The sequence below is a fragment of the Erithacus rubecula genome (assembly GCF_903797595.1).
Source record: "Erithacus rubecula genome assembly, chromosome: 3".
In the NCBI taxonomy this organism is placed as follows: Eukaryota; Metazoa; Chordata; class Aves; order Passeriformes; family Muscicapidae; genus Erithacus; species Erithacus rubecula.
In genome coordinates, this window is record NC_136689.1 from 12,901,712 (window position 1) to 12,927,820 (window position 26,109).

Here is a 26,109-nt window from a genome sequence, read left to right on the forward strand (position 1 = left end):
TTTAATTTCAGTTTTAAAGATCTTTCTCTAATTAGCTTTAAAAGTCAGTGTCTAAGTAAATTGAGTTTCAGGGTGCAATCATAATTTTCTTCCTGGATCCTAGTATTTAAAAGTAAGAAGAAAGAATATTAGAGAAAGAGAAGGAAGATTGTTATTTTTAAGGCCTTTCAAGATAAGGATTTAACATTACCTCATTATTGAAATATGACTATGGCAGGTTGTTTTTTTATTTCTGAATTTCAAAGTCATTGAGCAGTCATAGATGGAAATGGGAAACTTAAATTCTATTGAAAGTAACTGAAAATTTTACCAGGAATGTAAAGGCTTTTCTTCTTTCTTCTGCTTTATAACAAGATTTTTTTTCTTCCAGTGGTTTGCTTGTGCTCTTTTTTCTGTCATCCATTTTTCCTGTTTTGATCCTAGGCATGCTAACATAATATCCTGTGTTTCTTAAAGGTGTGCTAGCATGCAGTGGGCTTCTGTTTATGTGCTTTACACAGCCAAGTGTCTTTTCTCTGCATTTATGTGATGGCTGGGGACACAACCTGCTGCATTGATCTGCCATCTGCCAGACCACAGTGTGTATTTTCAGTGCCCTTGCCCAGCCTCTGCCCTGCTCCTGGCGTGGCTGCCTGCCAGAGCTCCAGCTGCACGGGGCACTGGTGGAGGAAAACAGGAGAAGGGTGACTTGTCATGGTTTAGTGTGCAAGTGCTTATAAATGTGCCATTTTAAAACTAAAGATACAGGAACACAGAGAATATTTGATAACATTGAAAATATGTCTGTGAGAAGTACATAAGCTGTTGTTTGACGATGAATTGCTAGAAAAACAACTGAAAAACAGTTGGTTTGTACATGAAGTAGTTATAAATATCTGGAATTGTGTGAAACAATGATTTTTTTTTTCTCTGTAAGAGCAGTGGAATCCTTGGTATTTAACCAAGAGTTCTGAATGTAGAAAAAATAATTTTAGAAGTTGATCTTTTTACGCATAAACATATTTTCAAGTAGAGAAATGCTAATTATCTAAACTGTGTCACCTTTCTTGTAATTCTGAAAGGGAAAGCCATGAATACAAAATACTTGGCATTTGCAGGTGAATGCTGTGTAATTCATGTAGTATTTGCAAATGTTGAAGCATTTGATAGAAATTTAAGTGTTTTGAAATGTGGCCACAAACAATTCAGTATGGATTAAAAATCAGAATCGTAATCGTAAAAGTTGGAGGCAATTTTAGTCTAGAGATTGTTGTCCAATAGGGTTTCATGAGGTTTCCTGTCACTTTTGGTTTTATTTAACATCTTTAAATCTGAGAGAATCAGTACTGTAAAGAGTATGTTAATTAAATTTCAAGATGTTAATAGACTGAGAAAATAGAATAGCATGAATGAAGGGAAGATATATAACTCAACAGATATTTACTACACAGCTGAATACAGTTTGCTTCAGCCTGAATAAATACAAGCTAATGTATAAGAACATTGATCTAAACTGAACTTACACTTTAATTATCAAGACAGATACTGAAGTGAGACTACAGAAGAAGTTTTAGGATTTCTATGGATGTTCTGAGTTGATAACCATGACAATAAAAGACCCAAATGTGATTACTGCAGACTATGCATTAGCATCGACGTTCAAAAAATGACAGGGATGATTTAAACAGCACTGAGGGTATTTTGTAGAAGAAATGCACTATTCAGGGTGCCTTCTCTGCAAGTTAAGACTAGAATAATATTTACAAAAATAAACAGCAATAGAGACTTTTAAGAAGCAAGGGTTATGTGTGGTGTAGCCCTGTTTAGGGGATAATTAAGAGGTCTGTGGCATGAAAAGAGAGGTTTTTTTAAGGGATGGGGGAGTAGCTAGTGACAGGAGAATAAACTTGGAGAGAATAATAAAAATAAACAAATTCTGGAGATTCTGACATTTGGAAATGTTGAAATTTTATGTTTTTAAATTTTATTTTAATGAGTTCCAGGAGAGAGAAAATACTGCTCTGGGCCATGAGGAGGAAGTTGGTGGTATGTGTATAAATAAATAAATATGTGTATACTCTTCCTTTGCTGTGATGTTCAAAAGTATGTTTCTGAAAAGATCTGCAACTGGTGGTAGCTTTGCAGTTCTCCTGTTTCCTATCCCTCCCAGCTGCCATCTCCCTATAGTGTGCCTGTTTCCTTCTGCAGGACAGATGGTGCTTTTATCCCAGCAGTGGTTCTTCACCTCTTGGCATGGCTTAAGGGGTTTTTAAAAATTATTTTCATTTCTAATTCAAGATGCCTACATTTGATTTGCACTGTTTGTTAATCTTGTAGAGAAGTGCTGGCTTATGTTAGCTGCTCTTAGGGTTTAATGTAGTTTGTAGATAAGTTCACAATCAGCTGTTTTTTGTCTCCAACTGTTTTTCTTCTAGCCATAGTCAAGTCTTCAACAGCCTCGGTGGTCTTTGGAAGTTACCATCACCTTGTCTTTAGAGGTTTGCAAATGTGAAAATTGACCTGATATGGGGATTTGAGCTTTTGTATTTCTTAAGGAATGTTTGGCTCTTGCTGTGTCCAGCTGAGTGGAACAAGGAGATGAACTGAACCTACTGAAATTGGAATCAGAACTCCAGGAGCTGTGCTGGAGTGTGAAACCCAAGGCTAATCTAAATATTTTTAAACAGATATTTCAATTAAATGTAGACAAAGCCTTAACTTGTAGTTCTAAGTACTTCAAGCTGAAAGAAGCAGTCCTGCTTTTCTCAGCCCCAGGATGACCCTGATTAATCCTTTCTCTTGGGCTCCAGATGAGGATTTGAGCAGAATGATGAGCTGAATGGGTGGTGGAGACAGCCAAGCTGTTCAATTTCCATCTCCCATCCCCAGACTGGTTTTTTGATGCTGACATGGGATCTGTGTGTCTTGTGTATACAGTACACCCTGATGTGCATACATATCTATTGGATCACTTTCAGGAGCTCTGTCTACCCTGAGCAGCTTTTTGGTTAAAAGCTACTCTTTCCCACAGAACTTTTTTTGTTTTTTGAATGATTTATCGTTTTCCCAGAGATGTCTCCTAGAGTGTGGAGAGGAAAAAAAAATTCCTCTTCCGTTCTACTCATCTGTCATGAGCCTGCTGGTCTGTGTGAGATGGCCAGAAATGGCTCTAAGATCACTTTTTCATTTCTGTGCCTTAAATCCACTGCACACCAAATTGCACAAACTGCAGTGGCACTGGGGAGCTATAGCATCAGTTGAAACCTTCACAGAGTAAAATTATCTCTAAATATTACTATGTATTTTTCTAGTCATGCCCTCCAAGTTGACATCCAAGAGGAAATTGGTATGGGAAGGTATATATTAGCTCTGCTCTGGGGGACCACCATCCATTGTGCTGAGTGCCTGCACGCAGGGTAACACACTCAGCTTTATGGATGAAATTTGCCAGATCCTCGAATACTTTTGCTCGTGAGCATATTTGAAAATCAGAGAAGGTGATGACCCTTTTAAAATAAAAATGGAATTGCTGGCAGGAAGGGAAGGTACAACTCTGTGTTCTTTACGTTTAAAGATGGTTATAAAATGTGTATTGGCTGTTTTTATAATTTATAGTGAAACTGCTGTTGCTTTTAATAAAATGAGACTTCCAGTCAGAATTTCATGATTATGAATGTGAGCATTTTGTTATACAGCTTGGATCTATCCTACAAATAATCATTTTCTAGCAGAATTCTGGCTATATACATAACTTAATGGGATTCTCTGTCAACATAATTCTTTCTGAAGTTGACTCTTGGTTGAATACTTCAAGTCCTTGAATGTGGCTCAAGAACTGAGTTAGTGGTAACTTTCATGATTTTTAATTTAATTTTTCTTTATTCCATAGACTTTTAAAACTTCCTGTAATTCATTATTAGATTTACCATTTCAAGTGCTTATTTAAAAGGCACCTTAGCTGCAGAAGCAAATCAATATTTACAGTGCATTAGTGCCACAGAGAATTTGAAGCCTTGTGATTAGAGTTCATTGCTGTTTTATCCACTCTTCAAAGAAACCACAGACTTCAAACAGTATCAGCCATCATCCTGGAATCAGTGACATTGCATCGGTCCCATGCGTACTTTATCTTGTGGTTTAATTATTAAGTTCTTTTCCTTTGATTTTCCTTTTAATATTTCAAAGTATATCCTCTTCAAATCTATAAATTCTAGTCAAATTCTGTAAACTAGAGGATTGTAACCAACAATATATTGGTTAAAAAAAAAAGCCCTGTTCAATTTATTCTTTTGTGTTGTTGTTTTGATGGAGAGTATCAAACCCAAGTTAGAGCAGTCTCTCAGAACAGAATTGAAGAGAATGCAGGAGATGATGTTTAGTTTGTGGTTAACACAGTGTGAACAAGATTTAGTTCTTGGATTAAGACCTATTGACCAAGCAGCAGGTATTAGAGTCAGCTCTGTGTGCCTGTCCCCTCCAGTGATAAAAAAATAATGCCCATATGTTTAAATTTCTTGTTAATTTGGGAAATACATAGATGCAACACACACAACTTTGTATTCTGTAATTCACTTTATTCCAAAATTTGCTTAGTAAAACAAATCACCTCTCCTTATGCATGAAACCATTTCCATAAAAAGAGATTAGAGGAGATAATTTGTATCTTCATATTGACAGAATACCCTTTTTTAAAAAATTTGGTGAAACATTCAGTAAATGTCTCAAAATATCTCAATAGCTAAACTTACTAAAATTGAACTAGTCATACTAAAGGTGGTTCATCTGTGAATAAATTTTGTAGAGAAGCTTCTCATGTTAATGTTCTTTCTAGAACATAATAATATTTGAGAATTCACCTGTATAATTGACTACCTGCATTTTGAAGAGCCTCTACTCATTATTGTGCAAACTGTCAGGTTTTCACTACAAAGCAAAAGCCAAGGCAGAGATAATGGCTTGCTCTTCTCCAGAAATACTGATTTGATTTCCTTTCTTTCTTTGTTGGCAATTTGGCTTCTTTTCTTACAGAAGTTCACCCAACTGAACTTTTGTTTTGTCAAGCAATTTGAAGAAGAAGTGTAAAAATACAAGAACATTTTGCTATCACCGTGCTTATATATAGATGTACAAACATAAGGAGCAAGTGAACTCATGTTTGAAAATTCTGATTCTGTGTTGTGGGGTGGGTAGTGAAGGCAAACATGGTAATTTGCACGGGCTGCTGCTTGGAACAAATATAGATTGGTATTTTTCTTAAGTGGCACTCCATGCTCCAGAGCCCCTTTTTGGCTCAGGCTGATGCAATAAGGCAGAGTGTGTGCTCAGGGGGCACTGCTGGGATGGGGTGATCCCATCCTGTGTGCTGGGCTGCAGCTGAGCCAGCTCTGCTCACTCATCTCCTGGGCTTTCACAGGCACTGCTTGTGTGCTTGCCATCGAGCAGGAAAGGAGATGCTTTGCCTTCAACTGCTCTGGGAAAGCTGAAGTAGTTAAAAACAAGGCAGTCAAAGGAAAACCCTCTATTAGAATCTATGAGTATATACTGAGAAATAAAATTCTTAGTAGATTTAACTCTGACCATTAATACTTTCCTTCATTAATTAGTGTTTTTTCATGAACTATTCCTTTAATTAATCCTAGTTCCATTATGCACTTACATGTATATCTATAAATGTGTGTATATATATTTATAAAAGAAAGTGGTTTATTTGCTGGAAATTACTTTTTGTTCTGAAAATTAAAAAAAAAAAAAAAATGAAAGCAAAGAGAAAAAGTACAACCACTGTGGGGAAAAAAACCCCATTAATTCTTTGTTATTCTTGTTTACCAGAATGAACATGAAATAGATTGACTGTTTTGGTGTTTGGTCATGTAACACTTGTTTATATCTCAGTAGCAGGAGTCCTGGTGGATTGAAAAAACCTCATATTTTCATTGTGTGGCATGATTTGCTGTATTTTTCAGTGTCTTCATAATGCCCTGCAAAATAAGTTTCTTTAATATTATTAAATGTAACATTAACATGAAGCTATTGTCAAGATGGAGACCAGTCATTTAACAAACAACTCCTGTCACTGTGTTTTCCTGTTAGTATTGCCAGACATGCACCCTCAGTTTCCTTGGGAACTGTTTCATCAGAGCATTAGTCCTGGTTTTTATTCTCAGCTGTTGCCCATTGTGCCTTTCCCACTGACTCAACTGCTTAGGTGCCATTGCTTTCACCTTTTTCCTTTGCACTTTGCATTCAGAGCTCCCAGTGCTGCAATAAAGAGAAATAAAACTGATAAATCACAGCCTCTCTGTTGTGATGCTGAGTGGGAGAGTACTAAGAGGTCACAAATGCAGGCAGTGAAACTTCTGTTTGGGCAAGGAGAGGATAGATGTGTGGGTATTTTTGTAGGAAAATAAATGAAATTGGAAAAAAATAAGTTGTATTTCAAAAGAAACTAACTTTAATGTGCCATTAAAGTTTCTGGAATGGATGTGACCTCTATATATATTAAGAAAACCTTATGTCTTTCCAATCAGTCTACCTTCCTGCTCATCATTTTTGACTAATAAATATTTTTCTTCTGTCAGTCTTGCCAGCTGGAAGGCTAAGGGAATCAGGGTAAATCTTGCTTGAGCTGTCAGGAAGAGGCAAAGGAAGAATGCAGAGTAGAAAACAGTTTCCCCCATAAGTGTAGAGAAAGACATGCAGAGTGTGTTTCAGGAGGTCAGGAGCTGCCTTGGCTTGGCATGCTGTGCCAGCAGTCCCAGGCTGCAGCCCTGGCAGTGGGGTGGGGACACATTGTCCAAGTCCACCCCTTCCTTTGCCACCAGGCTTTGGCCACTTGCTCTTTAAAATATCTGTATGTCACCTTAACCTCCTGGTTGTTCAAGTTTATGTTGCATCTTTTTATTTTGCACAACACCCAGCAGATAGCTTTGTACTTGGAAAGGCACTGAGCTGTGCTTGGTTCAAAGGAGTTGTTTTTCCCTGCATTTTCTCCCTGTGTGGCCAAGCAGAAAGGCTGTGGTTTTGAGGGACAGACCTTGTCCTTGAGGAGCTATGCTGAGGTCAATAGCTCCTTCCTCTGTGATACCACATTTGGTCGCAGCCACCCTTCCAGAGCTTGAAAAAATATTTTTCCTTTGTCAAAAACATTTTAAATCTAGTCAGTGTTTATTTACTGTCTGTTTTATTCCTCAGATATGCCTCTCCATGTCCGACGGAGTAGTGACCCTGCACTGATTGGCCTCTCAACCTCTGTGAGCGACACAAATTTTTCTTCAGAAGAACCTTCTCGGAAAAACCCTACCAGGTGGTCCACAACAGCAGGGTTCCTCAAGCAGAACACCCCTGGAGTGCCCAGTGCTCATGAGAGAAAGGTATGTCTCCTTCTCTATCTTTAGTAAATAAATGACCAATGTGCATGAATCTTAAATTGTTCTCTGCTTCTCTCACCTTCTCCTGGATTAAACTTGTGTTTTTTGACCTTGCCCACCAAACCCCATCAGCAGCAGTGAAGTGTTTGAGTCACACGTGTCCTGCCCTTCACACACTCTCTGTGATAACCACAGCAGGGACTCTAAAAACTTGATTTTTGCCCTTAGCTGTAGTTGAACCTCTGGTTACTCACTATTCTGCAAAATTTTTATTTTTTGATTAATGCTAGTAGGCCATGTCAATTATTATTTTTACTGATCTCTGTAGAAGGCCTAATGTCAGTGAATAATCTGCATGCCCACAGCTAGTCTGGTTTGTCTTGCTAACACAGCATTGCTAATTTGTACTTTCTGGGGCTCTAGTCAAGTAATACAAAACACAAATTGCAGATTATTTCTCTCTTTGATAACAGTCTTAAAAATAAAACAGTGAAATGTAGTGTATTTTTTCTTTCATTTTTTCAATATGATTTCAGTATGTTTGCATGAATTGCATTATTTGCTAGAGAAGTCAGCAAGAAGAACTCTTATCAGTGCAATATTAAAAAAATTTGGAAGAATCATGCCATTTTGTACAGATCCCACATTGCCCATAGTTGTGATGGTAACTTGCAGACAAACTCAAAAGAAAAAAAAAGTACATTTTCTAACAGAAATGAGTAATTTTAAAAGAATGTTGCGTTTTTGGTTGCCATTTGGACTACACAGCACAAAGTCCTCTTGGAAAATATGCAGCTTATTATAGCTTTTATTTTTTTCCACTCATTCTTGTTAACTCTGTGTAGTATAAATGCAAACTAAGTCTCAGCCATCAGAATTCACACACCCCAAATAAAGAAGTCTTTATACACTGCTAATGAACCAAACTATTTTCAGGGTGCCTTTGGTCATTTCAAAAGAATCTATAAAAGCTCAGTGCTCATAGGCATTGAGGTCCCTGTTCATGCAGAGGTGTCAGTTTAAATTGGTATTGTTAGTTTCTGCTTGATCAGGATTTCAGACAGGTAATAGAATGTTTGCTGTCACTTGTACTGGTGTGGCACAGAAGTGTGTGCTGTTTTGGAAATATGTTTTTTATACTATTCTGATTCAGAGAAGATAAATTGTAATCTAATCCATTTGAAGTATTAACATTTTCAGTAAATTTTTGTGAAATGATAATGAGATGACACTTTGTTACTCCACAGGCTTAGATATGAAGGGCTATACACAGCATAATCAGATTTCTTTGAGTGTCTGAAGTTAGCAGAAATTGGAGAGAATTGAACAGCAGCTAATCTTTCACACTAGTCTTCTTGCATCATTAGTTGTTCAGCATGTACTTACTCTTGATTTTTGGGAAAATATTTCATGTCTATTGGAGCATGGTGACCAAACTGGAAAGGAATGCATATGATCTCATGGAGAGATGGGAAGCAAGGCACCAGAGAACATTAAATCAAGAAGATTGGAAAGAATTGAAGTTGCATTAGTTAGTACAATGGATACTGATAATTTCTTTTATCATTTTTGAACATTTTCTATATTTATCATTTGAATAGAGCAGGTCACTATATCTAATAAGTAAGATGCAGTAAACACCTGGCATTAAATAATTGCTTATGTGAGGTGTGTTATGAATTCATCCTGAGTTCATTTACGCTAGACTGATTTTTTTTCTGTTTTCAGTGTCTTGATTTCTTCAAGAAAGATTTTGTCAAGATTTTGTAGCCAATTCTATTTCTCTTTGGAATGGGTATTAAGAATTGCAATTTCCTTTCACAGTATCAGCAAAAATTTTATTTGTATTATTATTCTAAATGGTGGCATTTTTGAAGTCCGTGTCACCAGTCTCTTACCAAAGTACTAACAGTGAATTTTTACAAATATATTTGTGTTATTTGAGTCCTCAGTACTTTTCTTATGTTAGGTTGTTTTCTTCAGCTGCTCGGATAACAAAGAGATGGCTGTGCTTTGTTCCAGACTGTTTCATTGATTATAGATGACACAGACATTTGAGAAAAGCAATGAGAACAATCTTAATTTTCTGCTCAGTGCATTGGGCTTGAGCACCCATATATCTTTTGTGAGTAGCTGGCACTATGTAATGTTTTCACTGCAGTTCTGTTTCTTGACAGCACAAGAACATATGTTCTTGGGCTGAGATTTGCAGCACAGTTGTAGATTAGCAACTTTGCCCCAGCAGTATCTTGCAGAAACATGAAAAAGGTTTCTGGGAGAGTTGCCAAAAGCTTCATCCACCTACTGACTCTAAGAAGTGACATTACTTTCAGCCCGTCACCTCTAAAAAGAAATAATTGACAGGTAGAAACCCTGTCCAATTTTTGGAGGAATTAGCACAGGGGAAGCTGCATGTGTCTGGCAGAAGGGATTTATTTCTCAGGGACAAGTGAGAGAGGACGTCTTATTGGTATTTGTTTCATTTTGGCTATGAAGAATTTGGAATGGCAGGAAAATGGGCAGATGCCCAAGCTGAGATGAAATGAAGGGGTGAGAGTGCTGCCATGCACAGAAGGCTGTGAGGAGCCAGGACATATGCCAGTAGTTCTGGGCAAACAGAAAGAGAGAAGGGTGCTGGAGTGGAGCAAAAATGCAGACTGTTTGAAGGATCCTACTACTGTAACTGCAATGCTGCCTGTAGTTACTGGGATAAATGAAATGAGACACCAGGATCTCCTGTGTCCCTAAGGAGAGAATGACCAGAGAGATGCTGAGTATGCTTTGGAGAGGCCTGAACTGGATCTGTGTTGTACTAGAGATACATTTCTGTTATAATAAGTAGGATTTTGTTATATGTATCCTAAACTGGATGTGCATTCTCATCTGTTTTTCAAATCATCTAGTTCTAAAAAAATATCATCTTTATTATCAGGATATCGTAATGCACTCTTATCCTTAGAATTGGAATCTCACAGAATTTCTACTTTTTATGTTTTTCACTGTAAGGGCAACTGGAAACCAAGGGTTTTTTATCTCAAGGTACTCATTTATTTGCAAAATTATTGATTATTTACAAGTTATTGTAGTGCTGCTAACTATACTTAGCTAGGTAATTCCTGACTTAATCCTTCCCATGAATGGTTTCAATCAAATGAATAGGTCTTCCCATCTGTGAAAGATTCACAAAATTGGCTCTTAAACACCTCTAGTTGGTAAATTTGCTTCTTGGGGTTTATTTATTTAAAACTGAATATTAAAATAATTTTCACATACTTTTGTGTGTGTGTGTGAGAGATGTCTGTATTACCTAGTTCCTGATGGCTTGACTTAGTCCTTTCTCTTGCTTCCTTGAGCCATTCTAATGAAAAAAGAAGAAATCTCCAACTAGAAATCTCTTCTCAGAGGCCTGGAGTAATACCTGATTTGCAAGATGTAATTTTGTTTGAATTGTATTGAACTGTACAGGTGAACAGATTGTACACAGCTGAAGCTTATCACAAGTGCTTCTTTTCACTGCAGTAAAATCTGTTTTGATGTTGTTGTTTTCTGAATAACTGCTGATTTAAATCATATTCTTAATAATTCAATACCAAAGCCTATTGGCTTAACTAGCTGTCTTTAATAGATGTGAGGTGCAATAATAAAAATCATGTTTCTTTCCCCTTAGATAATGTGTTTAGTATTGGGGGAGTGTAAATGCAACAACCACTTATATTACATCTTATAACGACTGTGAATTAATTATCCTGTATCTTTTCAGTGTGGTTTTTAAATTTACAGCTCCATTTGTGGTGAGGAATGGTTTATCATTAAAAATCATTTATTTGCCTTGATCCTGCTTCTCTGAAAGACTGAAGGCTTATCTAGTTAACCTGCCTTGCTTAATGCAGGGATCCACTGTGAATAACCAGCTTATGACAAACATCCACTGTGACTTTTCTGATTTTGATTCATATGTTGCCCTGTCAGAGATATGAACGTTGGTACAGCAGAAATAATTGAAAATATGGGTTAAAAAGGAGAGCTCATGAGAGAGAAAAATGTTTGTGCCTGGGCTTCTGTGCCTCTGGCTCTTGGGTTCACCCACCTGCAGCAAAGCAAATGGCACACAACGTGCTCTGTGGGGTGGATCAGCAACAGCAAGCACATAACTCAGTGTACTTGGCACATCGTTTTCGAATTGCTTTTTTTTTTCCTTTGCTTTATGTCCTTGCTGTTTAGTCAGCAGCCAATTTTTTTGCTTATTTGTTGTTAAATGGGTTTGTCCATGTATTTTAAGGTGGAATATCACTATGCCTTGTAGGAATAATAATTTTTTTCTAGGGTATGCTTTCTTCCTACTTGGAAACCTAATTTTTTTTGGCTCTATAAACTGCAAAGAATTTGAAACTTCATTTGAGTGCTCTAAGTTTCATCTGGCACCAATTACCTTACCTGCAAAACATTGTGTTTCCCACATCTCCTGTTGCAGGTAGTTTTTCTGTTCCTTTGGTTTGAGACTGATGAGTACAAATTTTCAGATTGCCGGGTTGCAGGGTTTTATAATTATTTAGAAGATGCAATGCTTTCTAATCCTCTTTGTAAACAGAAGGAAAAAATATTTCTCCAATGAAATGTGTTTAGACAGGAGAAAAGCATTTTTTGTAAAGCTTCAATAATGATATTTCAGTTTCAGAATAAAATTTAAAGTGGAAATTAGTTTAATTTACCTTGAATTCCTTTTAAACACAGCTTAGTGAAGTTTGTTTTGTCACTGTCACCAAAGACATAATATTTCAAAAGAATTTGAAGTTTAACTCAGAGGATTGAAGAGCCCTGTATTAGAATTGTGTGTTGGTCATTTTATAGCCAGGAAGTCTAAATGGCAGAGTGTAAATCTATTAAATTAACTAGGGAAGGTTGTGGGCTGAAAGACTGAGCATCCTTTTGGGAGCCAGAGACCAAAGTATTGCTGATGTTTCTTGGGAGCCCCAGTCTCTGGTTTTGACTTTTTCAGAAGGGAGGTACTGTGTACCTGGGGAGCAGTATTGGCAAAGTGCTGTAATACAGATGAATCTGCTAAGGAGAAGTTCAGCATATCTGCAAAGAGCCTGGCATCTCTGTCATGAGAGGTTTTAAACCTCCCACGATGAATACAGCTTCCAGCTTTTGACCTAAAAGTGAAATGTTTTAAATAGAAGTTCCAAAGGATTCAATTACCATGAATATTTCTTCCTCCAGATTTATTTGAGCAGGCTTTTTTTCCTTTTCAATGACATGGTCATGAGTTTTGTCATTTGAGATGTGATTTTGCATAGACTGAGAGGAAAGGAGAATGGGCATGGGTTATCCACAGGTGATGAAATAAAGTGTTTTAAAATGTAAAATGTTACAGGAGAGAGATTAATGGAAAGTCAAGAAAACAGAAATTATATGTATCCATTTTCTTCCTTTGTGATAGTAACTTGTTGCTGGCAGCTTGTTGCTTGGTGGTTAGTTTAGAGGAATTGTACTTAAGAGAATGCAATATGAAACCAACATGTATGTGTGGTTTTTGGCCTGGGCAGCGTGTAAAATTCATGACTTTCACAGGATCACAGTTCAGCTGAAGCTGGAAGGTGCCTCTGGAGACTGTTGAGTCCAGCCTGCCTGGTCAAAGCAGGGTCAGCTGGAGCAGGTTACTCAGGTCTGTGTCCAGTGAGGTTGTGAGTATGTACATCTCCAAGGATGGAGCCTGCACCTCCTTTCTGGGCAACCTCTTCCAGTGTTCAATCATTCTCAGAATAAGAAAGTTGTTTTCTTATGTTTTGATAGAGTAATTCGTATTTCTTCTTGTGCCCTTTGCCTCAGGTGCTTTCATGAATTCCATGAAGAATTGTCTGACTGTCTTCAGCAGAGTAGCTAGTGATATTTTAATGCAATGAAAACTCTATGAAAGAGCTCAAAATTCCTGACTTTCAAAATATGGAAACAACTATAATGTTTCTTATCATCACCAGCAAGTTGGGAATAAGAGACACAAAGTTAAAAATCCTTGCCCAGTGCACAGAGGTAACAGCCAGTGTGCATCATTTAATGCTGTGATGTTCTTTTTGCTGAGGACTGAGTACATGGACAGGATTCAGCTGTTGGCATTCAAAAATCAGTCATGACCACATGTTGAGCAGGAAAAAAAAACAACAATAAAAGCAATAAATCTGAAGTGAAGGTGTAATTTTCTCCCTCTCCTTTGTTGTTTTACCTCTTTTTGCTCCAAGTCATCCGTTTGTGGATGCCCATCTGTCAAACCTCCTCTCTGTCCCCCTGAAGAGAGATATCAGTGCAAGATCTGAGAGCTGGTAAGTTTTTTCCACTTCTGCTCTCAGGCTGAGCTAGTCAGTTAAACACACTGCCTTTGTTTTTCATCAGTAATGTAGGAAGAATGTGTATTTGTGTCCCAGTGCTGTGCTGGCCCATGTCTCACTGCCAGTGATGGGTGAGGAATGTCTGGGTGAGCAATGTGTGCTCCACGGGTGAGGGCACACGGTGCTGCATCATCAGCTGGGGGTGCCAGGGAGGGTCAGGATGAGTGAGTCTCTTACTCTGATAAAGGAGTGGTGGAATGTGCACAGGTTGTTTGTCTTTTCAATTCAGTAAGTGCACAGCACCTCTCTGAGAGCCACTGAAAGCTATACTGAAAACAGAAAGCTTTCAAGTACATGGTATAGATAATTGAAGATTTTGGCATTCTTCTAAGTGAGGGTGTACTTTGTAAATTCCCATGTTTTGGTATTTGTCTCTTGGTTTTAATTTTTAATGTTTTTGCAGCTCTCCATTGGTTTGAGGGTGAAAGACTGGTCCCAAAAGAATAGGCTGATAAAAGATTGAGTAAGTTTAAAAAAAACCCCAACAGTTAGACATTCAAGTTCAGTGAATTTTTTTATTTCCAAAGGTTAGAAGCACATATATTTTCCTTGGTAATAGCTAGATCTGTTTTGACCTGCTTTCATCTATTTAATTGTGACCTACAACCATGCAACCATATGCACTTGTCATTGAAGAGCTTTTGCAGTTGTGATCTTGCTTTCTGATTACCAAGATTGTGTATTGGTGCAAAGCATGTTTGGATTTTGGCTGAATGTGTAGCTAGCAAGGAAACAAAGTTTAAAGTACAATTCAGGTTGCAGGCTGTGTTTCCCAGCTGTGTTCAGACATGAACCTGCAAGATTTAAGCAGTGAATATTTCATCATTTTTTTTCTAAATTTGTTACATTTTAATTTGAATTATCTCGTAATGAATGAAGACAAGACAGCTAAGCAGTATCAGAATACAGTTCACTCATATGTGGAACTAATCAATGCAATGGAGTAGTAAGGCTGGGGTGGAGATGTTAAACTTTAGTTAGTGGGGAAAGTCAGCTCCAGGAATTCCTAGTCATCCTTTACACTTGTTTCTGTTATGACTGACTTCGAGACTGAATCAGAGGTCACTTAGCCTGGTTTTGTTTCACAGCCTGATGGGATGATCATTGTGTGCTACCATCCAGTTTTATTGTCTCTTTATAAACAAGTGCTTCAGCTCTTGTACACAGATGTCCAATTTAAGAGCCTTGTCTGCTGGGCTCATGAAATTAATGAAATGGGGAAAAAAGACTAAAACAATAAGATGAAGAAAGATAGGAGGGAAGCTGTTCAGTGTGAGGGACACCAGTGAGACTGCAAGGAGCCAAGGGTGTGTGCACTGCTGTAAACTCAGATTAAAGAGAAACACTACTGCAAGCCCTGGCCTGATTCCTCTCTGGGTCTTTCTCCACAGACCCCAGGAGGAATTCTGGCTGAGGTCTGAAATGAATTGGCACATTGGATGAGGTGATGGGTGCTTTGCTGGGAGCCCAGTGGAGCTCCTGGTCCATATAATTCCATAGAGAGGAGGCAGTGGTGTGGGTGACACTGGGGAAGAGCTGGCACGTGTGAAGGTGATCTGGGTTTGGGACATGGCCTTGTGCTTCTGCCCTTAAAAACCTGCTCTTCTCCACGCTGGCCATGCAGTGAAGAAAGGGAAAAATCACTTCCATTGGACTGGTTATCTCATATCTCAGCCTCCTTTCTTCATTTCAGAACATCAGATGCAAGTTTCTAAACATACAGACAGCCAGTTGCAGCATTTTAGTGGTATGGCCAACTAAAAGCATCTACTCAACATTTAAAAGGCTAATGCCTTTTATAATATAAGGTCTCTGTGAAGTTTCATGTATTCCCTTGTTTCCTGTTTCTCTTGGCTTCTCAAATATTTTTAATATTTGCATTCTATTTGTTAAATCCTATTTTCAGAGGTTGCTTTGAAATTAATTAATTAGCAGTTTTTCTTTCCTTTAATTTCTTGGCTCTCCCAAGGTATCAAATGAATCATGTCAACACTTAAAATAAACAAACAGCTTTACAAATTACATTTTTTCTAAATCCAAATTGGCATAAAACATAGAAATTTGAGTAAAAAAGCAAATATCTGGTGAAAATGGCAGGACTGCACAAAATTATATTATTGCATTTAAACAGATACCCATATGGTTTCATGTATAGGTGGATATGCATAAAAACTCTTTAGATGCCTTTAAAGTGGCACAGGAAAAGAGAATATTCTCTTGAATGAAAAATAGTAGAGGAGTAAATGGTTTTCTAAATATAATGTTAGAGGAATCAGAACTGAAGCTTCATGACACTTTAACTTAACTGGTTCATTTATTTTTCTATAAAATGGAACCATGGTAAGCCATGTCTTTTTAGTTATGCTTACAGAAATAAAAGCCAGCTTCTGAATTACAACTACTGAATATAAACTGCTGTATGTTACTTGAGTTGTTTTGCATTATTCCTTGTGGGGGTTTATTAGGAGATTAATAAGTAAAGAGTGGAAGGAAGAAGCAGCTTCTTTCTTCTCCCTCCATCTGAGAAATAACAGTGTATGCTGTTTGTAAACTTCTGGCTTTGCAGTGTATGTGCAGAGATCATGACATTTTTCATTTTTGTGTTGTAAACAAGAGACATCAACAGAATGTTTTGGATAGGCAGTATCATGTTTCTTAGTTTACTCTTAATATAGCCCATATTCTTCAACACTAAATGTTTACATATAACACCACTTGCACAGAAAACTGTTTATCGTGGCCCATATTTATTGCTTTTTTTTTAAGATCAGGCCTTGCTTGTCAGTCAAGGGATAACATGGAATGTATAAATTGGAATAGCACAACTCTGGAAATTTCTGAATGTAAGGTGATAGAACTTAATCAAAACACTGGCTTTTCAATTGCTTTTTTCCTCATTGGCATCTAATGAGCTCTTCTAGAAGCATAATATATTAAATCCTTTCATGGAGCCATACAGAGGGTCATTTCTGAGACAAGTCTTTCTAAAAAGATCCAAATAAATGTGGAGTGGTCATTCTTCTCATCTATTTTCACCATAAATAGGGCATGCAAGTTCTTTATTAGACTGTTATATTTGTATCTTCTGCAAATCAGTTTTTACCAGTTGGAAATGACCCCTGTTCTGGGTCAGAACTGATAGAAGATATGAAACTGTGATAATTCTTTAATGTGAGTGTCCTCTTTTACTTTACTCCTTAGAGAGTGGCCTCAGATCAAAGGTTTCACATACTGGTTGACTGTAACTCATTCCTTCTTCTCTGCAGCAAATGGCTGGGCTGTGTCTGGATTAGTGCAGCTTCTGGGGTCATGTTCTTCAGTACACATCAGGAAAAGAGCAACCTTGGAAAACTAAATCTACCAGGAATAAAAGGAAGCTCACCCAAGCAGTAGTATGAGTTTTCTAAGATATATGGATAGTTATAGGAAGTGACTGCTACTATTAGTTTGGAGGTAAACTGCTGACATTTGGGAGAAATTCTTGCTAAAACATGCTATGTTAATAGAGAGAACAGTTCCAAATCTGACATCTGTGTAAGTAGGTTTGTTTTTTTTAAAGGGAATTTCTGTTAATGCATTGCATCTTTTGGGTTAATTAATTTTATAAATGTAATATATTTTCCACATGAAATATACATTATTTGTGCAGCCTTCTTTGTTTTTTGGTTTTGTTTTTTGTTTTTTTTTTTTAGAAATGGAGATCCATTTGGTCTTATTCCATATTTATTTGTCTAAAATCCACTTAGAAAGCAACCACAAAACCTCAACCAAATAAAAACTTGCAGGAATCTATTTGCTAGACCATCCCACAGCATGGAAAATGGGTCTGTGTGTAGATTATTTCATTTATAAACAGATGTTTTCATCAGACAGATTTACTTACATAAACTGTGTGAATGTTTTGGTAATTAATTACAGCTTTTAGCACCCTGTCTGAGAGTGACACCAAATTGTTCAAGGTCTAACATGGTTATAGCAGAGCATTAAAAGAAAGAGCAACAACCTTTATAACCTTGACAGTGATTCAACAATAATAATTGCTCTTATTGGCATGAACTGGCCCAAAGTCTTTCAGGTGAAATTATAACCTCAAAAGACTAAACAAAGTCTTTTTCTTAGTCTTTCATCACAAATCCTATCTCAGTCTGAGGCCATCAGGAGCTAAAGCCAAACAAACAAGCAGCCTTTTCCAAAGTGCATAGATAGAAGGAAAAAGACTGGATAGCAAAAAATTGATCAGTGTCCAAAATGATCTTAGTGACTGTCCTAAAGGACACATGGGCTATTTGCTGTAGAAATAATTCAAGTGAAAACTTGGTTTGCATTTTTGAATTGTCTTTTAGAGAATTACTTTGAAGAGGTCTTCAATGTATTTTACCCCTGTTGTAATGATGTCTAGTGTAGTTTTGTTTTAAATAAGCAACCAAAATTTGCCACAGTTTAGCCATTCAGGGGGTGAAACAAAGGGAAAATCCAGTTTTTTCACAATTTGGAATGTAGCAAATAATTTAGCAGACATGGAACTGTCACCACACCATGTGGACAATGTTCTGATTGGGTTGTGATGCTGGGAGTTTGCAGGAGTACAACTGCAATTTAAAATCACAAGTGAATTTATGCAGGGACAGCTAGTAATTGAAGTACACTGATCATTCTAATGCGTCATTTCATCTACAAGCTGCAGAGTCTTTGATGAGACTCTTGTTACATATTGCAAATCATCTGAAATTAAAAGTATAGCAAAATTGCTTCATTTTTCCTGTCCCCTTTCACCCAATCCTCCAGCAAAACCCCACAGGGACACCATGCTGAACTAAATCTTGAAGTGTTAGATTATGTGTCCTCATTAAAATGACTCTGAAATGCTGCAGTTAAGTGTAGTGGTGGTGTTATGACTTGGCAGTTTTAGTATTATATTGATCAATTTCCATTTCAAACATGATAAAGCTGACATGGCGCATGGTCCCCAAAGATGTTTGGGGAAAAAACTTCTTTTTTAAAAAAATTAGGGCATTTAATTGTAACTGATGATGCATGCCAGCCCTGGTCCCAGGAGGGCTTACAGCTGCATTTCCAGAAGAAATGGGAATTCCCTGTGTGACCCTAATGGCTTCTGTACCATGAAATCTTCTTAATGGTATTGTAGCTAAAAGTGATGCATACCTTTTCAGCCATGTTGGGATGCATGTATGCTAAAACTGGATCATACTGAGACAAGTAGAGTTTTCTGGATTAGCAATGAATATTTCACACAAAAAAGCCCAAAACAATACATATTTTAAATAGCAGCATCACAGCTGGCTCAGTAAATCCCAGTGTCTAAGTTGCAGTGATGTTTTTCACCCGTAGCTCTGTAGTCTGTCAGCACAGCTGTCTTTGAATCAGCTCTGGCAGTAATGGAAATGCACCCTGCACATATGGGGTTACAGGTAGCCAGGAGCACCTTCAGGCTGTGTGGTGTAGGTGTCTGTGAGAGGGATGGCATGGGGCACTGATGGGTGCTGATCCCTCTGCTCCTTTCCTAGCTTGGTGCTTGTCCCAGTGCTGTCACTCGTGGGGTACAGGGAGATCTGTTTGCCACAAAGCAATGGCAAAAAAGAGTGGAGGGCTTGTCTGTGGCTGGTGAATCTTCTAATATTTCACTATTTGGCTAACACCAACATGTCTGTGTGTGTGATTGCAGCACTGGTACTTTTTTTTCCAATCTGATGATAACACTATTTTGAACATTTGAAGAAAGGGGAGAGGTGAAACTGCTGAGAAACCAAAAGAGTTACAGAAACCACATCTCTCTACCATTCCAGCTTTTGTTTCTGCTGTCAGAAAAAATTGCTGAGTGACTTGGATGCCTTTTGTGTAAAATGAGCTGATTTAAGTCTTAGCAGGAGAAAGGCAATCTTCTACAGAAGTAAGCTACAAGCAGAAATATTTTGGTAGGTGAGATGAATGTACTCCCTGTCAGCACAGATAACACTAGGCGTAAACTCTTTGCACAATTCTTGACATTAGTATAGATATACAAATCAGAGGCCTAATTAAACTCTCTTAAGTTAGATAATTTCACTTACATTAAGTGCTGCGGTACCTGGGACTTTTTATAGCACAAATTTCCAAGACAGACTTTGTGCAATGTGGCTGTTCATTGTGATTCTGAGACCTGGTGATTGAATGATTGAAGAACAACACATCCCTAGATGAACATCTTTTCTTCTCTCTTGCAAAACACTCCTGTGCAGGTATAATGGATGCTGTGTGGAGAGAGGTCTTTGTGTTTTATAAATAAAAATGTCTTTCTAAAAACTTTCTATTGAACATGGTAAGTCGGAATCTATAAAAAAAATTGGATTCTCTATAAAATACGGAAATACAGGAAACATCTTGTTTCATAGGAAGAAATTTCTGTTCATTCAGACTACTTGATGGTCTGTCAGGTAGTGGGTTATTGTTGTAGGTGACAATAATGCATGCACCAACTGTATGTGTGGTTTTGTGCATAAAATGATTTTTCGTTATTTCTCTGTCAGATTCTGATTTTGTTGTTATACCTGCCCACCACTTTGAACAAGAGAAATTGTTATTTTGGCTTGTAGGAATTGTGCCATCCCTGTCACCTGAAGAGAAGAATTGAATAAAAGAAGCAGCAGGAAAAAATCAATTTGTACACACCATTTCCTGGCTTTTATGGCATTTGCTGTACAAAGCTGATTTCCACTTCCCCTTTCTAAGCAAGACACTGAGCAAGTTTCTAGTTTGCTGTGTGGTTAACCAGCACTAAAATACTGGATTGTTTTTAGTTGCTGAAACACAAAGTTTTTGCTCATTTGTGGCAGGATAAAGTAATTTAGATGGTCATTTGTTAGGCCTATTACCTGTGCAAACATATTTTTGCAAGCTAATCTCATGCTGGATGAATTGAAGCTTTGGTGTCTTGGTATCTTGAAATGGAAGATTTTGTTTTATACTACAGCGTTTCAACGTTTCTGCTTTCAAAAAAAATAGGTTGTCATGAATTAAGAAAGCTTAGGTTTGATATGTCTGAGAAAAGATTGGTCTTGCACAGAAAGCTTTTGAAAACTGCTATATTTCACTGTTATACCAAGACCTGAATTTCTTAGCAGATGCTGTCATGTATTTACAAGAAATAAGGTTGTGAAGGACAGTTGTAAGGGAATTGTTGCTGCATCTAGAATATTGGACTAATACTGTTCCAGGCCAAAGAAATATCAGTATGGTAAACAGGGAAAGGAAATATTCATGCTGATGGAATGAAGTATTGATTTAAGAGGGGGTCAAAAATCTGTGTACTATAAATAAAGAACATAATAACTTTTAGCTGCAAATGTGCACTGGCGCTTGTTTATTATTTTAGAGGGTTTTGAGATTCTTAAAAGTAGTAATATTGCAAAATATGTAGGAGTACAATCCTGTTTTAAAAATAGATACTCACTCTAAATTATCTGATTTGGCATGAAGAAAGACAAACATTGACTGGAAAAAATACTCTGCTTCTGAAGGAAGTATACTTATATATTATATAGAATATTTATCATTCTCTTTTGAAAAGCTAAGCAGAATTGTAGCTCCATGTATTATTTCAGTTGGAAGGAACTAAGCTATGTAACCTATCAGTAATACTGACTTTAGGCTAAAGGTAATTTCCATCATTAAGAATCTGCCTCTGTGCTTTTGTTGGCTTTTAGTGATAAGGCTGGGTAAGGACTAATAAGCTATAGAAGTTGAAGAATTTGTACAGCTTGTAAGAAGGATGTGCGGACAAATTCATCAATTAAAAATAAAGAGAAAAATTATCAGTCTCAGTAGGATCAGTGTATCTCTGTCAGCACAATCTCCATCTGCTGCTGTTCTACAAATGTGACTGTATTTGTATACCTTCAGGCAAAGCAGGCAAAGCATCATAATGTGAAATGATAAATTCAAATTTTGAACTCTACAGCATGCTGTTCTGGTCTAAAGGACCATACCTGGAGCTGTGAGACTGCTTTGATTGTAAAATTAATTACATACAGAGACTTGGAGAAACTATACAGTGGCCATAGTGGTCACTGAATGGGCTCATTTGGTACATTTGCTCTCAGTGGGAATGGAGTGAGAGGAATGTGATGCTCTGAAAGCCTTGCTGAGTATGCACTGGAGGTTTGGAAAAGAGGAAGGTAAAAAGAGGAAAGGAAGCATGAGTGGGTGGAAGATCTGCACCTCCACCAAGGCTTTGTTTGGGCATCCCTGGCATTAAGGAACGGGAGCTCTTGCCCTTGAGTGTCCGAGCAGTCGCACTGTCCATGGGTCCAGTCCTGGGGTCCAGTCTTTCTTGTGTATTAGTTTAATAACCAGCTGCATTGTTAATGTGCAAGGACTGGTTGTTTTTTATAAGACACTTTTTTGTTTCTTTTAAACTAGAAAGATGAAAACTACAGAAGCCTACCACGAGATACTAGTAGCTGGTCTAACCAGTTTCAGAGAGACAATGCTCGTTCATCGTTAAGTGCCAGTCATCCCATGGTGGACAAGTGGCTGGAGAGGCAAGAACAGGTAATATATATGTGTATATATATATATTACTTTATCAATCTAATCTTTATGCTACTCCAAGCTATTAAAAAGAATTGTATTCTTACCTGACACAGGCTCTCTGAGCATAATAGAAGCACCAGCAGTATGCTGACTTAATTTGTATGGTATTCCTTCTGCTTCAAAATAACCTACATTAAAACTGAAATGAACACATGAAAATAATTTGAGTTCATAAGCACATTCCTATCATATATGGAGTGCTGATGTTCTTCACAACTGATACCAGCAGGGTTATTTTAATTAGTATTATTTTGATAAACACTGCCATTGGAATGCAACAATACTTCTACAGAATAGCCAAATGTAGGTCAGTTTTGGCACTGCACAAATGCTTGTTATTTTTAAGACCATAAAAATACTAACTATAACTTTTACGACAATCTTATATTTCTTTACAGTTATGTTTATATTGCTTTTTATCTTAGGCATTTTGGAGACATGGTAATTCCATTTTGTGGTTGTTTTTATTTTATTTAATTATTTCTGAATTTATTAATAAGTCAGTAGTCACAGAGGTTCAAAGGTCTAAAATTCAAATTACTTAGCAGTCACTTCATGTCTTTGTTTATGCCTGAAATTTTCAAAGTGTCTTCAGATATATATGGAAAATGCATCTTTAATATGGAAATTGGAAATACAGCAGCAGGCTGTATGTAGGGTGGTGCATATGTAGGAATATTACCTCATTTTTCTTCTTTATGCAATGTGCCATGAAAATACTGAATTTCTGCATTGAACAAAAATGTACAGATTTTCTATTTTACAGCAATAGGACATAAACTCAGAATTTGCTTTAAACAGAAGAGCTTCAAAATGAAATTTACTATTTGACACAGCCCAGTCTTTGTTACACTGTACTGTATGAATGCAGGGGAAGGTTTATAATCCAGCATTGGGCTGGTGTCCTGGGACTGATCTCCTTTACCCACAAACCCTTACTGACATTTGAAGTTTGGCATAGTATACTCCAAACATTCTTTATTCAAACCCATTCTTAGTTTAAAAGGAGCTTAAATAATATCACAGAATATTTAAAAAAACCCCTTCAAACTCCTCCCAAATGTGAGTTATTAACTATTTTTATAGTTTTAGTTTGTAGTTATCTGCAAATTAATTATATATTCTATGAGAAAAATTCTGTCTTTGGTCTTTCTGTTCTTTCCTCTGCACATTTAATGCCAGTGTTCCTTCCATTGCTGTTTTCCTGCAGGAAGATGCAGTCATAGGCTGGGTGAAATGTGCTGCTGTCTCTCTATCAGCCTGTGTTGAAAGGGAAAGTCAGTGCCCAGATTTGAAGGCACATCCTGTGTCAGTTCTGCTTGTTTGATGTTGAGGCAGATTTCCATGCATCATTAGATTTGCACTGTGGCAGGTAATGAAACTGTTGTCTCAGCAAAAGAAGTTGGATTAGAAATCTTAATAGTGATCATCTTGTAAAATGTTGGGTACATGAAATTTTAATATATTATGTTTCATATTAAGCTTTGTGTTGATTTTAGTCTCTGAAAAGCTTAATTAGTTAAATTTGTTCACCAGTTAGGTAAATAATTTGCCAGTAGTGGTAGACTGGTAGCATTTTTGTTACCAGAGTTAACTGTTCACAGTTTGAAATTGTAAATATGATGTTTCTTTAGAGCAAGTTCTCTGCTTTTTGTTTTTGTTTGTTTGTAGTGGTGGTTTTTGTATTAACAGAGAGGGTTTATTCTTTGAACATGTTAATGATTCTATACGTACCTGGCAGATCAGAATCCTTTTGCAGTTTCATATCAGCAGGGTAATTAATTAGACTGAAACCTGTTTAGCAGGATACATACAGGATAAGAAAATTTGTTGGGAGAGTGGGATACACTATATGGAAGAAGGGAAGGGCCTGGAAGGGGATGGAGTAGCTGCAGACAGAGATATTCTTCCACATCTTTCAGGGTTTTTAATATCTTCTTCAGTGTCCTCTGTGGGATCTTGTTTCCCACTGGTTAAACCTTCGCTTCTGAGAAGGGAAGCTCAAGCAATGAGGTTGCAATCTGGCATAATCAATTAACTTAGCAACTTCCAGTTGTGTTCCAGCGTTGGCAGAGCTGTGGAGGGGCTGGAGTGCTCTGTGCACCCCACCAGGACATGCAGAAAGAGCAGCAGACAGCAGGTCTGGCACCAAGGGTAAGGCAGCAACAGTGCCAAGAAACCTGCAGGGCAGAGCCCATTAGGGATACCAGGGGGATTAATAGTGCTGATCTAACCTGTCTTTATGGCTCTTCAGAGAAGGTAGCAGAAAACATTGTGTTCATCTTGCAGACTCCAGAGACTTTTTGTGGGATGAAGGCTCTTCTGTCAGGGCTCAAATTTCTTCTCTCAAAGCTGGTCTCATCTCTTTCTTTTGAATATAAGGTGAGAAGGAATTCCAGGGTGATCTTTGTCACCTTCTGGCATAAATGAACATTCACAGGAATTACATTTTGAAAGCATGGTGTGCCAAAGAAGTACAATTATTTTTGTGTGGACAGCACCTCGTTTCCTATGAACAGCACTAGGGAGCAAAAACTGTAGCATCACAGTTCATTCTGAAGATGAAACAGGAGACATTGTTCCTAGGAAACCATTATAAACCACTGTAGCAGGGATTAATAAGGGCATAGAATTAGATATGTTCAAGTAGATGTTAGAGAAGTAGTTCTGTAAACTTGTCTGGGTTTTAGCACCTAAAAATGGAGGAATATATGAAGCCCATTAAAATTTCTGGCAGTAATTGTTTTTGCTTGTATCTGTTGAGTTTTACTTGGACTCCAGTAAATTAGAGTGATGCATCAAATAAATGGAAAAGACTGTCTGGTTTACGAGTCCTTTTAGGTCTTCTGGATGTATGTGCTGGTCAGCTGTATCTGCCTTGCAATTGTTCCCAATTATTTCCAGAGCCCTCTACTTGTCCACAGGGCAAATGATCCATGTGTTTCCCAGTAACTTCTTATATTTCTCAAGTCCATGAGAATAAGTTATGTGGAACTCTGTACCAAGAATCAATTCAATACAATGGAGCCAAAAATGCCAATTTATTTTCAGAATATATTTAGAAAGGTAAAGATTTTTAAGGGATTTTTTTCAAGAGCATATAGTGATAGAACAAGCAAGAATGTATTTAAACTGACAGGGACTAGGTTTAGATTAGATATAAGGAAGAAAATTTTCACTAGGAGGGCAGTGAGGCACTGAAACAAGTTGCTCTAAAAGTTGTGGATGCCCCATCCCATCAAGGCCAGGTTGGATGGGGCTCTGAACAACCTGGTCTAGTGAAAGGTGCCCCTGTCCTTGGCAGAGGGGTTGGAGCTATTGGTGATCTTTAAGATCCCTCCCAACCCAAACCATACTGTAATTTTATGATCTTATTTTTTACTCTTTCACTCAATTAATTATTTTTTACAGCTTGTCAAGTACTATGGAAAAAAAAGTTCAGTCTTTAATTTGATTCTGAAATATCTTAAAAAAGAAAAAGTTTGTTTGGTTTTTTTTTGTTTGTTTAATTTTTGTTTATTTTTTTGTTTTTTATTCTTTGTCTTGCCCTTCACAACACTTTCCTTTTCCCTAGTGCAACCGAACTTTAAAGAATAGTTGAAAAATCTTATTTTCTCTGAAATTTATTCATATATGTGGTAATGTCACTTTTATTTCAGACCTCTTTCTTCCCTCAGTTCACCTCAAGACTTGCTTGGGCCCTGATCAAATCTGGCCTCATGCTGTTTCATACCAGAGAGACATGAAAAGGAATGCGTGAAAGAGTTAAAGTTTTCACCAATTCCTTAAGT

General features: G+C 37.3%; 1 protein-coding gene across 14 annotated transcripts in view; it reads left to right on the top strand.

Annotated features, from left to right (window-relative positions):
* Window positions 1–26,109, top strand: part of PARD3 (par-3 family cell polarity regulator) — a 438,577-nt gene that overhangs the window by 169,237 nt on the left and 243,231 nt on the right. For 8 of the 14 annotated variants that reach the window (XM_079300415.1, XM_079300424.1, XM_079300421.1 and 5 more), the window contains exons 4-5: window positions 7,171–7,349; window positions 22,145–22,276. In XM_079300415.1, coding sequence (XP_079156541.1) covers window positions 7,171–7,349; window positions 22,145–22,276 — 311 coding nt within the window. The remainder of the gene's footprint in view (window positions 1–7,170; window positions 7,350–22,144; window positions 22,277–26,109) is intronic. The other 6 variants (XM_079300425.1, XM_079300426.1, XM_079300427.1 and 3 more) reach the window with 1 other exon arrangement.